This window comes from Leuciscus leuciscus, assembly GCF_965113295.1.
Source record: "Leuciscus leuciscus genome assembly, chromosome: 13".
In the NCBI taxonomy this organism is placed as follows: domain Eukaryota; kingdom Metazoa; phylum Chordata; class Actinopteri; order Cypriniformes; family Leuciscidae; genus Leuciscus; species Leuciscus leuciscus.
In genome coordinates, this window is record NC_138737.1 from 13,621,198 (window position 1) to 13,638,111 (window position 16,914).

Sequence of the window (16,914 nt, forward strand, 5' to 3'; positions counted from 1 at the left end):
TTAAGGTCCCACCCCATTTTATTTACCCCCCAACCCCGGTCTCACCCTCAGTCCCCCCGCATAGCTGCTTCATACTCTGTTTTTAACCCTAAGCGCGATGAACAGCTCTGATCACAGCCCATTGTAAGGGAAGCATATTGAAAAATACCTCGAGTAAATACTGAGGATCGTCAAAATGTATCCGTTTTATTAACCATTTAGAGTTGACGTTCACACCGGAGAGAATAGTGAAGATGGGCTGCTGCTCGGGGAGGTGCATGCTGATGTTCTTCTGCGCTCTTCAGCTGGTAAGTGCGTTATTAGAATTGTGGTAAAAACAAACGTCTAGGCTACTCGTTGCAGGTTTGTATCCCATTTAGTGATATAAAAACACTTATGAAATTTGACGTTTTGACATTAACTTCGAGAATAGTTTCTGAACATTTCGTCATAAAGCCTGCAGTCTTTAAAATTGTCTATTGTTTGAAAGAACTCAAGTTTTGAGCCACAATAACCGTAGTTTTCCATTTATAATTAGGCTATTATACAGACATAGCCTAGTACACATACTTCAGGCAATATGTTTGAAGTCTTTCTTTACCTCTGAACGACCCTGTACATAAACACGTTTGGACAGTTATGGGACTATTATAAATAATAATAATTGTAGTATTGTGAAATGACACAAACGAAACTACATCGTTTGATGCGCATTTATAATACATGTTAATATCTCATACACAAATTGAGAACTGCAAGTGCAAATAACACATTAGTGTATAGAATTTTGCTTTGTGTATTTTGTTTATTGTGCACATTTTTGTGTATTTATATATATGATTATATTTAAACATATTTTTCTCTCATTTACTGTATGTGTTACACTGTCCTGTAACACAACCTGTATCATTGTTGACTTGTTTTGCTGCTAATGCACCATCATTTCTCTCAAAGGATTCATAAAGTATCCATCATCCATCCACCTATCCATTTATCCCTTTCGTAGAACTCATAAAACCAGCATAGATTATGATCTACTTATTTAAACTGCAATTTCAATCTTACATTAGAGATAGACCACAAAACAAATGTGAGATGTGAATCAACTGTGCATTATGTGATGATGAGAGAATGTTGTGCATTTTAAGTGTGTTTTACTGCATATTTATCATTATCACTCCTCATTGATTGCACTTGGTCTTTCAGGGGTGTGAGATCATTTTCTCCTCTCACATAAAGTGATATATTGGATTCTTCTTGTCGTGTTATCTCACTTCAGTGGTTGCACACTTGTGGTCTGAACCCCAGCAGAGACAGTGACCTACATTCCTGCTGTTACTCTGCTTAACCTTTGCATGGCTTTTAGCTTTGGTTTAACCTTTGCTTTACTGTCTTTCCTAACATTTCCCTTTTTCCTATTTGTGTGTGTGTGTGTGTGTGTGTGTGTGTGTGTGTGTGTGTGTGTGTGTGTGTGTGTGTGTGTGTGTGTGTGTGTGTGTGTGTGTGTGTGTGTGTGTGTGTGTGTGTGTGTGTGTGTGTGTGTGTGTGTGTGTGTGTGTGAGAGAGAAATAGAGATTGAAAATGCTTTTATATATACAGTATATCACTTTTTATCTGGTATGGAATCATATTTGGACTATATTCTCAGTGGGTTTCATTAACAGCCATTTTAAAAGAAGTCACCTAATAATGATGAAGATTCAGTGAGACAGCGCAGAACAGAGTCATGCAGTTATTAGTCTTCACAGTTGTACACATTTGATCTCAGGTTGGCTCAAAAAAGAAAACAGCTGTGAGGTTTAATCGGTTTAACAAATTCATTTCACTATTTCACACCTATTACTGCCAGTGAACAGAGGTCTGCAGCATGTCTGCAATACCATGTCAACTGGTCTTGGCTGAACATTCATCCTTCATGTAGACAGTATCAACAGTTTCTGCAACTGTCGCTGTGCAATTTCCTTTAAATATTTCAAATGAGTTGATCACTGTTCAGTGTTCACGTTGATGAATTAGATTTAATAGTGATATGTACGTACTGTATGGTCTGAGACTGTAAATGTATTTTAATGCAGATGTCTATTACCAAGAGGGGATAGCGATCTGCATCTGTGGAACGTCTCACAGTTTTATGTTTTTATGTTTGTCCCGTTAAAGACGACACAGCTCGTGCTGGAACACAGCGGATGGGGACTGTGGTGAAGACATGCTACAAATGGATGATTTGAGGTGGAACCTCTGAGAACAGCTGGTGCACAGCAGCAGTATGGCATACAGAGAGAGATTGTATGGGGGATGGGTGGTTAGTGGCCGAGAGAGAGAGGGTTTATGACTGCTGCAGTGAAGCTTTATGAAAGGAGCAGCATCCCCCACACCCAGCACCTCCCTTCTGAATCATACATCTCCCCTCACTGAGCCTCTGACCTCCAAGGAGAGCCCTCATCTCCTCTCGCTCAACCTTTCCCCCTCCTTTTCTCTTTCTCCACCTCTCACTCTCTTTTTCTCTGTCACAAGCTTTGTACCCCCTTTGGCTCTGTTACCCTGGCAACCCCGAGTAAAAAGCCAGCATGTGGAAAAACAGAGGAGGGGGTTTTGATTGTGTGTCTCTGGGAAAGCGAGATGGGGACTCCATCATTATTGTGTTTGGGGCAGCAGCATGATGGTGTTTTTTTCTTTTTTTCGTGTAAATGCAAAGTAGCTGGTGTTGTTATTGTTTTTACAGTGTGTAGAGATCTTGTTCATATCATACTCCGTCTTTCTCTCCCTAGATCACTGCTGTGGAGAGACAGGTGTTTGATTTTCTAGGTTACCAGTGGGCGCCTATCCTTGTCAACTTCCTGCACATCATTGTGGTGATATTGGGCTTGTTTGGGACAGTCCAGTATAAGCCTCGTTGTGTAGTTTTGGTGTGTACAGTATTTATCAATTTTTTTTACTTTTGAACCTAATAAGTAGCCTACGTTAAATAGTGTTACAGTTAATAAAACTTGTATGAAAAACAACAATAATTTTAATAATATAAATATTATTTATAAAATACTGATATTATATATAACTACATTACAAAAATACACACATTCATTTCTTAAACTGAAATAATTTATTAATTGAATGATTTAATATGATTAATTTAATTGTAATAATATATTTTTCATGTATTTATGAAAAATAAATAAATAAATACAGAATGCCATTTCTGCATTCAGTTAATCCAAAGTGACAGTAAAGGTGTTTATAATGTTTCAAACAAATACTGTTCTGTTGATCTTTTTTTTCATCAAAGAATCCTAAAAAAAATGTATCCCAGTTTCCAGACAATATTATAAATGTTTCATGATCACCAAATCAGCATATTAGAATGATTTCTGAAGGATCGTGTGACACTGAAGACTAGAGTAATGATGCTGAAAATTCAGTTTTGCTATCACAGGAATAAAATAAATTGAATACTATAACATAATATTACTGTTTTTACTGTACTTTTGATTAAATAAATGCAGATTTTTTTTTTATGTTGAAAAATGCTTTTGTATGGTAGCCTAGTGATTTTTTAATTATTTATTTTTTTGATGTTTGCATTATTAACATTTTTATATCTCTGATGACCATTATGTGTCCTTCCCTTTTCTTTTAGTATATAGTCTGGACTGTGTTTTGGGTGACTTGGAATATCTTTATCTGTTGCCTTTATCTAGACCTCGGAGGGCTGTCAAAGGTAAAGAGACGAATTTAAATGGGACTGCTCATACGGGTCAGTCTAGTGCTAGACCAAGTTCACATACATTCATGCCATTGTTATGAAATGATATCATCTCTATGAATGGGATTAAACAAAGTTTAAACTTATACTATATTGTTCCTCAGTACTACAGCATTAAAGTCAGTAATGTTTACAAAGCCATGCAAAGCCAACTGAAATTCAAAGTGTTAAGGCATTTCTGTGCTGTACTTTTATAGGACAGTGATTATCTGTCACTGGGACTTTCATCTCATCGTTCATGGTGGAAGGAAAATGGTCCGGGATGTGGGAACAGAAACCTCCCGACCACTAGATGGAAGCATTTGGACAGTCCTGCTCTGGTCTCCGAACTAAGCTGCTTGTTAGAGTATCAGTACATCGAGGTTATGCACAGTGCCCTGCAACTGTTCATTTCTGTAAGAACCTAAAACTGATAAAGTTGTTAAAGCTGAAGTGTGCAGAAATAATAAAACAGGTTTCTGGAACATTCCCCCAGTCTACCTTTGGTTGAGGCAATGCTGTTGTGTCAGCCATAACAAGTTTTTTTGATGACCAATAACATAACATACAAAGCTACTAAAAAATTACATACCTCTATTTTAATATGAACACTTCATACTTCAGCTTTAAGATTCTGTGATACATTCATATACACCAATACAAAAATTCACAGACACTAATAAAAAAGTGACTTGTATGTGACTTAATCTGTTGCTTTGTGTGTTTGTATGTACACATAGGCCCTGGGATTTGTATTTGCCTGCTATATCGTCAGTATCTTCAGTGAAGAGGAAGACACATGTTTGTAAAATACATTTCCTGTTTTTTACCTTGTAAAAGTGTATTAAGTTATTTTGGATAATGTTTCGCTTATTCTTCTTCCTAAACAACTGATATTGGTACTTCATGTGAATCTAATTTTGTATCTGCATTGTGTTGCTTTTCAGATTTGTATAAGTGACGGTGTCCAGATGTCAACATTGAGAGGGGAAAGAGATAGCAGAAAAGGACTTCAAGCATTGAAAGTAGTGAAAACAGAAACCAGTTCAGATGGATTTTAAAGTATTTATATATGTATAAACATAATAATACACACAAAATTTGAACATAAGATTGATGCACCCAAACTCTCTGCCCTTACAAACATGAAACTTTAAAGCTGTTGAACTACAAGCAAGACACAAGGCATCTGTATTGCTATCCATTACTAAGCCAAAGCATACAGCCATTAACCTTACATGCTTTTATGCTTACATATTTATTTTATTTTCAGGAGGTGAGTTTTCTGTAAAATATTTTCATGACTGACTTCTTGCTACCTACCTCTGCCAATTCTTTCTCTTTTTTCTTTTCTTTTGTATGTTAAATCTGCTTATTCTAATGTTACACTTGAAATTTTGTACATTTTTGTTTAGATCAGAGGACTTTAAAACAATGCAGAGATTTCTTTAAGTACAATTGTTTAATGTTGAAGATTAAATGAAGAAGAATGAATTGCTTTACATGCACTTGTTTTAGTACACAGAAAAATGCTGTTTAATTTGTAATGATCAATATCTGTCTCCTTTACTACCAGTAACACAGGCCATAGTTGTAGCACATACAGAACATCAAACCTCATTTTGTAAATGTAAATAATAAAACATTAATGAACACTGTATTTTATTTTACTGAACACTCGTATCGTATTTTGATTTCTTAAATTATACATGTAGTAGGCTACATATCTTAATAATATTTGATTAAAAACACCACGTTTTGAATGAAAAAACAACAACATTTTCATTAAGGTCTCTGTGTCAGTGTTTTGATATGTAATCGAGGAAATTCCACATTTCGACTCAAAATTACACTGACACCTTGTGGTTAAAATGAGAAAAACACAGGTTGTGTTTGAATCTGTGTAAGTGGCAACGGCTTGCTGTAGCCTACATGCCCCAACAACAGAACTATAAAAGCATTAGGCCTACTAATGATCTTGATAAACAAGTAAACCAGGCATTATTGTGTTTGACATCCCATGTGATACAATATTTTATTATTATAGGCCATCAGCATACAAATCCAACATGCTCTGTGTCTCTGTAACACTTTCAAAGTGGAAACACATAGGCTAGTTAAACTTGTAAGAAATTTAGCAAAAAATATCTAATCAAGTATAAATCTTGTAGTATTTTGTGTTATCTGTAAAATGGGTGTTATGTTGAAACAGAGCTGCTCCCTGTGGGGTTTCAGATACTGCAAACGGATTAAACAGAAAGAACCCCATCCCACCCATCTCTGACTAAGATCAATAGCTATCTAAATATCAATTAGCTACCCTGAATGCCCTTTATCAGCATGAGGTTTCACTGCAATACAAGAGTGTTCAGTGCTTGTTAATGACATTATTTAACTGTGAAAATGTAAACTTTAAAAGTAAGTGGTGGCATGTTATAAAACAAAATTATGAACTATAAAAAAGGAATAGGATCTGCAGTCAAATGGTCTAATGTGGCTTGGAGAAAAAGACATCAAGCCTGTCATCAACATCTGATGTGAAATCCTCAAGTAGCTATTTTAGACATATTTGCACATATTTAAGAATTCATGAAAAAGGAAAAGACCAGCTGAAAGTCCTATAGAATTTATTTAAAAAGCAATATTCATTATTACCCCATTTTATTATCTACAGGGTGGTTTATGACAGTCACTTGTTTTGTCCACATTAAACAAAACCCATGCAACAATCCAAATGAATGAATATGACAGGTGTGACTGAGGAATGCATGTGATGTAATATTTCTAAGATCAAGTGGAGGAAGCAGCTAGTTGTTATTTTTATTTTAAATATTTAATACAAACATAATTACACTATTACTAATCATACCATCACTATGTGAAATTTCATAATTTTCCTATGGTTTATTGGGCAGCCATTGACTCCCATTCAGGAATAACAGTAATGATGATGATGATGATGATGATGATGATGATGATAAAAATAAAGTAAACCAACAATTACAATAAGGGCAGCCCCTTTCGGGTCTTGACCATGGTCTTGACCCCTAATAGCCTCATAAAGATACAGATAATCCAATTATGTCAATGGCAAAACAACGCACTGCATAAATATACTATACTTAGTCCTTGAGGTAGGCCTAATTATTAGATTGAAAAATGAATTGTATTTACCAAGATAAATAAGATATGTATGCAGTAATAACTTTTCCCCCCAATTTTCTCAGGTTGATGGCCACCCGGTCCATGTGGCGTCAGTCCCTCCGCGCAGATCCCGGATGGAGCGGCCATTGGGCGGAAGTGAACAGAGGTGCACAATAACTGCGGGCTGGGAGGAGGAAAAAATATATATATACACTTTGAAATTAATTTACACACGGAGTGTGACAGCATTGGATTAAACCTCAAACCCGCAGAGCCTCTAATACTCTCGGAAACATCCTCAGGCTGGACTTTTAGTGCGCTCGAGAGGACCGGATCGCCAGAATCAAGTCGTGGAACTTGCTGAAAAAAAGCGCAGTTCAGCCTGCACGGAGCCGAGAGGAACCCACGGGCTTCGGGTTACGCCGTGCACCTTCGCTGCTGGTTCAGTTTTTCTTTGCAAGACCCTTGCTGAATCTAAAGAGGCCCTCTTGATGAATTATGTCTACCACCAGTATTGACCCACAGGTAGGTTGGAGTGGCACGGCGTCGCTAAGGCCTTTAGGAGGAGCAGGGAATGCGCGTGCAGCCTCCGCCGCTTCTGCGGAGACATGACGGGCATCAGCCTCTCCTTGCTTCACACCAGCGCGATGGCTAACGAGTTAGCATTTTTTCCACTCGTTTAATTGAATATTACATTGCGTTTCCTCTGTCCAAACAGACATTTCCTTAATTCCTTAATTCATTTAGGCTACACAATCTCTCTCATCAGCTTCCGAGAGTTATAACCAGTTTTCTCTGGACTTGGGCTGATCTGCGTGGTCGACGGAATCTTTAGCTGTCCGAGTGGATGTATAATTACTTGATTGACTAAATAAATGTCAATGTTAGCCCCCCGTTTTCCTTTAAATAACGAGTGTCGAGCGACCCCTGATTGTGCATTGATTTATTGATGATGCTCTGATGGAGTCGATGTGGATTAAAAGCATGAAGTATTTACATGTTAAGCACGAAGAGCTTATGTTTAAAACAACGATTCAAATATGTTAATGTTTTATCTTGTTGTTTCTATCCATCTCTGATCACTTACTGAATGGGAAGACATCCAAAGGGCAAGACGCTAAAGGTAAGTTTGCCTTTTCAATATGTCTATACAGATTTATAAATTTGCCAGGATGTTGTTTTTCATTAATTCACATTGAATCTAATTTCACCATAATAGAAGCTCTTAGCTATAGTCTGTTAAGTAAAATTTGAGCATTCTTTCTCTGTTACTTGTATCAAGTCAAGCCTGGTTGGTGTGTTTCTCGCACATCATCCAAATGTTGTCTGAGAGCTCATTCAATCACCTGATGGAGCATATACCTCCTCCTGGAGTCCAGAACTGCTCCTGTTGGATTAACACTACACCGACACATCTATTGGCACTGAGAGCTTGGCTTTTGAGCACATTAAATAGATAATGCTTCATATTTCTGTGGCATTAACTACTGTAGTTGTGTATTTGTGTCTTTTGGGCTTGGGTGATTTTTAGATGGTCCTCTTCATCCATGACTGTATGTCTGTAGTATTGTGGTACTCAGACAGAACATGTGGTGAATGAGTCAATGAGATCAGTGTGTGGTGAAATAATTATTACAAGTTGTTTATCATTTGTTAAAGATCTAAAATGTGAATTGCATAGCAGCATTGGTTAAGTTATATTTTTCACAGGAAAGAGAGGGCTGTTGGATTTAGCACATGCTTTGAGTTTATTATCAGATGTGGTCAATTGAAAAGTAATCCTGATGTTAAATGTCATTCTTTTTTTTAGTGCAAAATGGCTCTCTCCATCAGAAAGAAACGGTCCACGACAATGACTTTGAACCATACCTCACTGGCCAGTCTAATCCGGTGAGAAATATCTGTTTGTTTTTCTTAGGGTGAGAAAATGAGAATGAAAATGAGAAAAACATTTTATTTTAACATGCAGTCTCTAAAAACAAGTCTCATTATTTTACACAATTTTGATAGTCCGTTAATGTATCGTATTTTAAGGATGTTTAGATAGTAAAAATAATACATGATTTTAACGCATTATGCAAGTAAAATCAGCACTCAGTGCTTTCACCAAAGTATAATTCTAAAATAACTTCTTTTTTTTTGTCTGTATTTTTTTTTAAATACCAGTACATTACCATAACCACAGTACATTGCTAAAAAGGAACTGGTTGTATAATATTTTTATAACATCATTGTTTTTAAGTTGTTCAGGAGTTTAAAAGAATATCCATAGAAATATATAGTGTTTCTTACAGTTTCACGTCTAATCTGTTTTTATCCTATTTGAAATTAGTATATTTAGTTTGCATTTTGTCATTATTAATTCTAACATCTGTATTTCTGGTATTCCCACAGAATAACAGTTACCAATCCATGACCGACCCATACCTGTCTAGCTACTATGCCCCCTCGATTGGGTTCCCGTACCCCCTCAGCGAGGCCCCCTGGTCCACCGGTGGAGACCCGCCGATCCCGTACCTCACTCCGTACGCCCCCCTCAGCAATGGAGACCATCACTTCATGCATGACACTGTGTTTGGACAGCCTGGTGGTCTGGGCAGTAGCATCTATCCACACCGTTTTAACTTTTTCCCTGAAAATCCCGCGTTTTCCGCCTGGGGTACGAGCGGCTCCCAGGGCCAGCAGACTCAGAGTTCTGCGTACGGGGGCAGTTACAGTTACCCACCTAGTTCTTTAGGTGGCACACTGGTGCCCGATGGGCAAACGGGCTTCCCCAGCGACACCTTGAATAAGGCACCAGGTATGAATAGCTTAGAGCAGGGCATGGTGGGGCTGAAGATTGGTGGTGATGTGACTGGAGGTGGTTCTGGAGTGAAGACGGTGGGCTCTGTTATCGGAGGAGGGCCAGTGGCGGCGGTGGCCACGGGTAATGGTGGGACTCCTATCGGGCTACCGCCCAACAAACCTACATCCTGGGCAGCCATCGCTAGCAAACCAGCCAAGCCTCAGCAGCTGAAGATAAAGAGCAAGCCTGGGATGCCCATGGCTGGAGGCACCCTGCCCCCGCCGCCCATCAAACACAACATGGACATTGGCACTTGGGATAATAAGGGGCCTGTGACTAAAGTGGCCTCGCCACTACCGCCCCACCACCAGCAGCCTCCCCTCCACTCCCAGGGTCACCTACCGCCTCACCCTCACGGGCTGCCGCCCCCACCTCAGCCCCCCATGCCTTCCCATGCCCAATCACTTGCCCAGCAGATGGCGATGCAGGGTCCGCCCCCTCCGCAGCCTTACCAGAACCACAACCCTGCTCCTCCCCCTCAAACCCGGTGGGTTGCCCCGCGTAACCGCAACCCCGGTTATGGCGGGGGTGGCAGCGTGGACAGCAGCGGCTCCTCGAGTGGCGGAGGGGTCGGTAACGGTGGCGGGGGTGGCCTTCCGGGCTCTGGTGGCGGTGAGTCCCATCCGGTCCTGGAAAAGCTGCGTGCGGTGCACAGCTACAACCCCAAGGACTTCGATTGGAACCTGAAAAACGGCCGGGTGTTCATCATTAAGAGCTACTCTGAGGACGACATCCACCGCTCCATCAAGTACTCCATCTGGTGCAGCACGGAACATGGTAACAAGCGGCTAGATTCTGCCTTTCGGGCCATCAATGGCAAGGGTCCCGTCTACCTGCTTTTCAGCGTCAATGGCAGCGGACACTTCTGCGGCGTGGCGGAGATGCGCTCGCCTGTAGACTACGGCACCAGCGCGGGCGTTTGGGCGCAGGACAAATGGAAGGGCAAATTCGACGTGGACTGGCTGTTTGTTAAAGATGTGCCCAACAGCCAGCTCAGGCACATCCGCCTGGAGAACAATGACAACAAGCCCGTGACCAACTCCCGTGACACGCAGGAGGTGCCTCTGGAGAAGGCCAAGCAGGTGCTGAAGATCATCGCCACCTACAAACACACCACCTCTATCTTCGATGACTTCTCACACTACGAGAAACGGCAGGAGGAGGAAGAGGTGGTAAGAAAGGTAATGTGCATGCTTTAATCTTAAAAATTCAGCTGGGTTTTTTTAAGAGTATTTAACAGCTGCATTGTTTAGCACATAAATGGGAACTAATGTTGATGCAGATTGTTTTTTTAAAATACTTATTTGATGTTATCATCTTTTATGGTTTAGAGATGTATATACTGAAGGAAAATATCTCTATGTAGACCCTGTTGGGGTGAATGACCATTAGCGGCGATTAACCAAAGAACTTTGAACGGCATGTGATGGGTTCAGTCTACTGTTCATGTCACAGAAACTTCCTATGTAAAGGTCACTGCTGTTTATAGGTGCTGTAGATCAGTGCACATCTTGGATCTTTTTGAATGGTTGATGCTCATTTCTTTGGTTATTTCATTATTCTGTCTTTGATGCCTCGTCCAGAGGTGGTGTTTAATACTGTGCTTCTGCTGCTGCTTTAGTCGAGTATCAAGCTGCAAATAAATTTAATTTTATCAGTAAGCCATTTGGTGAGAGTAAGAATTTGGCTTAATCTGGGTCCACTCTTTTTTTTGTTTGCTCATTTTAAATGATTTTATTATTTAAGAAGTTTTATTCTCTGTAAATGATTTATGTTTTTGACATGTTATGGATGGATAAGACAATCTATTAAATTTGGCTGTTTTTTTGTTGAGAATTTAGTAGGGGTGTAACAATATATCGTGTCACAATATATCGCAATACTAAAATGCAACAATATGTATTGTGGATAGTGACAGTATGTATTGGATGTAGAACGCCCAAAATTTAAATTATTGTGTGTGAAAAAAATCAAGTTTTAGTGTCAGTACTACATTAAACTACTGTATATAATGTATAATAATGCAGTGGGGGAATATTTGTGTCCTGATAATGCCAAATGTCTTATGTTACCAGTAAAAAGTGGCATACACTATTTTAAATGCATCTAGTCAGTGACAGTGCAAGCATATTCATTTAATATAATTCTATATTTTCAGCTTCAGAATCATGAATATTTTTATTCTGGTGTGTCACTATTGTCCTGTGCATTGGGTTACCAGTACCAAGTCCAAGACTATTCATTTCCAGTCCCAATGTAGGCTAATATCAAATTTAGCATTTGAATCAACAGTCAATTTTTTGTTAACGTTTTACCATATGTCTTGGAGTATCGTCGCAATAATATCGTAGCGTGAGTTCAGTATCATGATATGTATCGAATCGTGACATGAGGGTATCGTTACACCCCTAGAATTTAGTTAAGACAAAGTGCTGATGTTTTGATTTGTTTCAAAATGATTATTGATTTGAAACTCTTTCTTTCATCTCCATTGACAGAACCTAGAGCCTGCTCCTCTCCAGAGCCGATCCCGACTGGATCAAGTAAGCTTTCCATTTTATTTTAGAAAAGTCACATTTTTATCAAAGTTTATATTTATGCTGAAATCTAAAATATGTCATTGGCTAATGGCTATAAATTGCACCTTTTATTGAAGGTTGAAGAATTACCATTTTGCTGCTCCTTTAACACTCCTTTCACTTAATTATCATTTTACAAGGTCTTAAAAAAAAGGGGGGGGGACAGAAAAACAGGAATCAAGACATGGCTTAATGTGATTATTAAACTTCAAAAGGCTTTGATTTAATTATGAGCACTGACTGCACATTTCAAAGTAAAAACACAGCATTGATGAATGTTCTACTGGCTTGCACATTTTTACCGAAGCGATGGCTTATTGATCTACTGTTGATGAATTATTACAATGTTTACCTTATGGTGTTTATATCATACCTGCAAACTTGCTGCATTTCTAAAAGCCCAGCTGCGTTGAATACAGGGTTTAATAGAGAAATTGCATTTTCACTCAGCCGGTGGATTGAAAATAAGTTAATGTACAATCTAAAAAGTAGGATTACATAAGATATTTATATTATAAATAAAATCTCTTACCATTTTGACTCATCCCTTTTCTTTAAAAAATAGTCTATAGGCTGAAATGGGATTATCATTTTATATAAAAATAAATAAATTTCATATTATGGTTTGAAGCCTTAAATTTAATAAAAACCCTGTTAAAAACATCTATTTAGTTATCTAAATTGTAAGTGATACCCTGTTCTTGCCATGACATAAAATAAACAAATAAATGAATTGCCCAATTAAGTGTAAATGTTTTTAAATAACCAAATGATGAAGAACTGGAACATTTCTGGAAATTTTTGGTACATTTTTGTAACCCTTTTTTTGATGTGTGAAAGTAAAAAAAAAAAGTACAGTTTGAGAGATTTTTGATTGCTTGATTGCAGTGGTAGTAGTATTTTGAAATAAAAATAGTTGTTTTAGTGTACATCAAAGTGACCTCCCTCCATTTCTCTCTCTCTCTCTCCCACAGGAACGCCAGAACCGAAATAAACAATAGAAGGCTGCCCCCTACAGCTGATGAGCAGTTGTTTTAGGACTGACCATTTAAAAATGAAATTTAAAGAGGACACAAGATGAAATTTAAAAAATAAACAATCATTATGTTTTTCTATTTAATTGTGGTGACTTCAGCCAGCGTCAGACTCGAGCCTCTGCGCCTCCTGCTTTACCTGTGGGGGCTGAAGTCGATTAGCACCTCTCAATGTCGCGTCATCATTTCGATTTCTTTTTTTCTTTCTCTTTTTTTTTTCTATCATTTGGTATTGTTTTCATGCACCTCCCTCCCCCCTTTGACCAACTGATATCTGTACACACTGTCTTTTATTTCATCCTATATGTTTGTTTCTCTAGCCCCACTGCTCCTCATCATGAGTGGGTAGTGAACTCTGTGACACTTGTATGTATGTATGTGTGTGAAAGTGAAGTGGGGGGGAAGGGGTGTTCAGACTCCGTTCTGGTCAGGGGGGAGGGGCATCTCCAGCATCAGTAACTGTAACGGGCCAGTTTTACATTCTGTAGATCCAGAGTGGTTTAAACCCATTTGTGGAGAACAGTGCAACTCCGTAGAAGGGACAATGAAATGTGTCTTGACATGAGATGATGTTATAAAAAAAATTCTATTTTTGAATTATGTAACACTTGACTTTTTTTTTCCTTCTTTTTTGTTCAGTGACGAGCCACTTATGTCACTTTTTCTTTTTTCTTCTGTTTTTCCTGCTTGGAGCCTTAACATTTTAAAGCTACGGAAACCGTTTAATAATGGCTGTTCTATACCTCAATTGAAACAGCATTATCAGGGAGACGACATCCCATGCATCCTTAACCAAGGGAAGTCAACATTGTCACTGGCTGGACTAAAAAAAAAGAAAGTAAAACTAATGTTTTCATTATGGTTCAGAGCCCGGTGCTCAGACTCTGTTCCCATTCATGCTTAATGTTTAAAGAGCAGAACTGTAACTACTTACTGTTCCAACCCCGCCCAGCAGAGGTCACTGTTTCTTTAAGCCAATCTGAGAGATGTAGCAATTCACTGCTTTATTATTTGAAGTCACTTTAGATGCATCACCTCCTTTTTTTATTTTTTATTTTTTTTTATCCTTTCTTAACAGATTTCATTTTATCGCTTTTTCCTCCCCCATGTCCTCAGTATATTGCTAAGCTTTAACGTAGGATCATATAATTATAACAATAACGAAGAACGCCTCAAAACGTGTAACCTGAAAATTAATGTTACTGATTTACTGTTAAAAGTAAGAAAAAACAAAAAAAGAGTATATGGTTTCTGTGCGTGATTTTTTTAGGACCTGCTTGCTGTTTTGTGTGTTTGTGTGTGGGAGAGCGGACTTGAACCGTGTGAGGGTTTCAGATTTCTATAGTCATATAACAAAAGATTCATGAAAAATATATGAAATACTAAAAATATTAAAAAAAGAGTTACAAGACAAACATTTAAGTCACCCCTGAAATGAATATGCATTGTATTGGAAGGTCACTATCTATCACGTTCTTAGATTTGATCATGCTCATTATTAAAATAATATTATATGGTGTAATTGGTGTTCTTTTTACTGGCTTTTGTTGGAAAGACTGTCTTTTGTTGTTCTGCTAATTGTTTTTTGCACAAAACAAAGAGTTCTGTATCAATTTTTAACCTGCTCACACCCACCTGAAAGGATTTTCAAGTTAAGAAAGCATCTTTTACGAACACAGGATAAACATGCTTAACTTTAAAATGATGGACATATATTTATGTGTTTATTTATTTTTATCTCAAAATAACCCAGGATATATATTTATGCCCGTGTCCTCTCTGAAAACTGTAAAATAAGCTTAGAAATAGAGATAATTATAACAAATGTGGAAAAATGTAATCCCCCTCATGGTCTCAATATAATCAACAATGCTTTATAAATGTTTGTTTTGCCCAAATTTTTAAATGGTTCATCTTTGTCATCAAAATTCTAAGGTTGTGTTATTGGTCATTTTCAGTTATCAATGCAACGAATATTTTACGCACTCCAACTTTGCCTTTGCCTTGAAGAGAGCGAGCAGTGTTTATCTACAAGCATTGTGCTGTAAGCCTTACAGTAAAGGTTGAATGGTGTAAAATTTGTAGCCCGTTTTATTCATGTGCACATCTGGCACTTCCTCAGACTGCTGAGATTGAACACCAGTAATTCAAGTAAACGGCCAATGAGAGTATCTGTACATTGTGGTCAAACTCTTTGGTCTTTGGCATGTGTGGCACATGCATAGCGATTTCCTTTAGGTCATATAAAGAACATTAAAATGTGTTGAATTTATCACTGAAACCGCTGGAAGTAAAATTCTGTCATTCCTTTAGAATCTCTCAATTGATTGGCTGCCATATTGTTGTGCTCATCCAGCACATCCATATAGTTACAAGAGGATGATTATGTGGAGTTCTGGGAGAAGGCCAGCAATAAAAACTTGAAGCAAAATTTCTAGACAGGTGACAGATTTGCAATAAGGGTTTATTGACAGGCAAACAAAAAAGCATGGAAGGAAGTCTTGGTAGAAGAAGCAATGTTTATATTAAAACAGTGAACACAATTTGAAAACATTAAATCCTGTACTAAATGTTATACACAATAATGTCTTCCTGAGTTCCTTGATGTTTTGCAGTATTTTTATCTAAACATTCCAATATTTCAGTTGAATGCAGGTGCACTCCATTACAAAATCAGAGAGGCCTGTGGTTTTTGTTTTGTTTTTTTTACCATTACCAATACATGACCAAATAGTGATCACAAAACATGATGATACAGGTATACTGTCAGATTAGCCATTATTTTGCAAGCTAGAATATTGACCTGCATCGTTGACTTCGGTTTTGCGGCGTTTTCCGAGTTGCAATGGGAACCAAATGTCCACAGAAACCATTATCTGATGTTCTGAATATTTGTGCCCATTGTTCCTTCGAGCAATAATGTCTACATCAGCAAATCCCTATCAAATTAAGCATCTAATAATTAAACGGGGTTAAATCTATTTTTTTTTTTACTATTATGAAAATGACATTATATAGACTAGCAGTGGTAACAGACTTATATTAAAACAGTAATATATTATGAATTAGAAGAGGAATTTCGCATTCCTGTCAGCTCCCAAAATTAATATTCCTATCATGCGCCAGCAACCCAAGCGGCCTCAGTTCCTGTTCAGCTCTGTGACTTTACGAGAGAATAACCGCGCAGTCTTCACTCCGGATCTGCGCATCACTCGTGCTGCTGCTGCTCATTTTTATAAACGAGACAGATTTGCTGTTTTAAGGCCCCTCTCTTGGCATTCACCGCGTGCCTTAATTGTATGGATATTAAATCAAGGTCCGCCGTGAACACGCAGAGTGGCGGGCCCATGTCACCACCCTCCATGACGCGCACACTCCAGAGCAGGCTCCTCTTCAAAGAGTACCGCAAAGAGGGATGGCGTAATGCGCTTTGACAACACACCGACGACAAAACCGTCCAAATAATCATCACAATAATGTTTCTATAATGTTTTCTATTTCAATATCGCGTGAAACACTGTAAAATATCCAATCATAGCCTATTTTGCGCAGACCAGGCCAACCAGTGGCCTATATTCACTCCCTTTAAGAGCT

At 38.3% G+C, this 16,914-nt stretch overlaps 2 protein-coding genes across 3 annotated transcripts; both read left to right on the top strand.

Annotated features, from left to right (window-relative positions):
- The first annotated feature begins 84 nt into the window (after positions 1-84).
- On the top strand, positions 85-5,444 carry nkain5 (sodium/potassium transporting ATPase interacting 5). 2 transcript variants are annotated; one of them, XM_082188955.1, is made up of 6 exons: positions 85-287; positions 2,748-2,885; positions 3,614-3,694; positions 3,937-4,134; positions 4,459-4,523; positions 4,666-5,444. In XM_082188955.1, the coding sequence occupies exons 1-6, from the start codon at positions 234-236 to the stop codon at positions 4,673-4,675; spliced, it is 546 nt and encodes a 181-aa protein (XP_082045081.1). In that variant the 5' UTR covers positions 85-233; the 3' UTR covers positions 4,676-5,444. The 2 variants fall into 2 exon arrangements, with proteins under 2 accessions (XP_082045081.1, XP_082045080.1); XM_082188954.1 differs by having other exon boundaries at positions 4,459-4,519.
- A 1,553-nt stretch (positions 5,445-6,997) lies between these two features.
- On the top strand, positions 6,998-14,842 carry ythdf1 (YTH N6-methyladenosine RNA binding protein F1). Its single transcript, XM_082189296.1, has 6 exons — positions 6,998-7,387; positions 7,961-7,985; positions 8,673-8,752; positions 9,257-10,888; positions 12,206-12,250; positions 13,261-14,842. Exons 1-6 carry the CDS (start codon positions 7,361-7,363, stop codon positions 13,285-13,287), a joined length of 1,836 nt encoding a protein of 611 aa, XP_082045422.1. The 5' UTR covers positions 6,998-7,360; the 3' UTR covers positions 13,288-14,842.
- Positions 14,843-16,914: the final 2,072 nt, after the last annotated feature.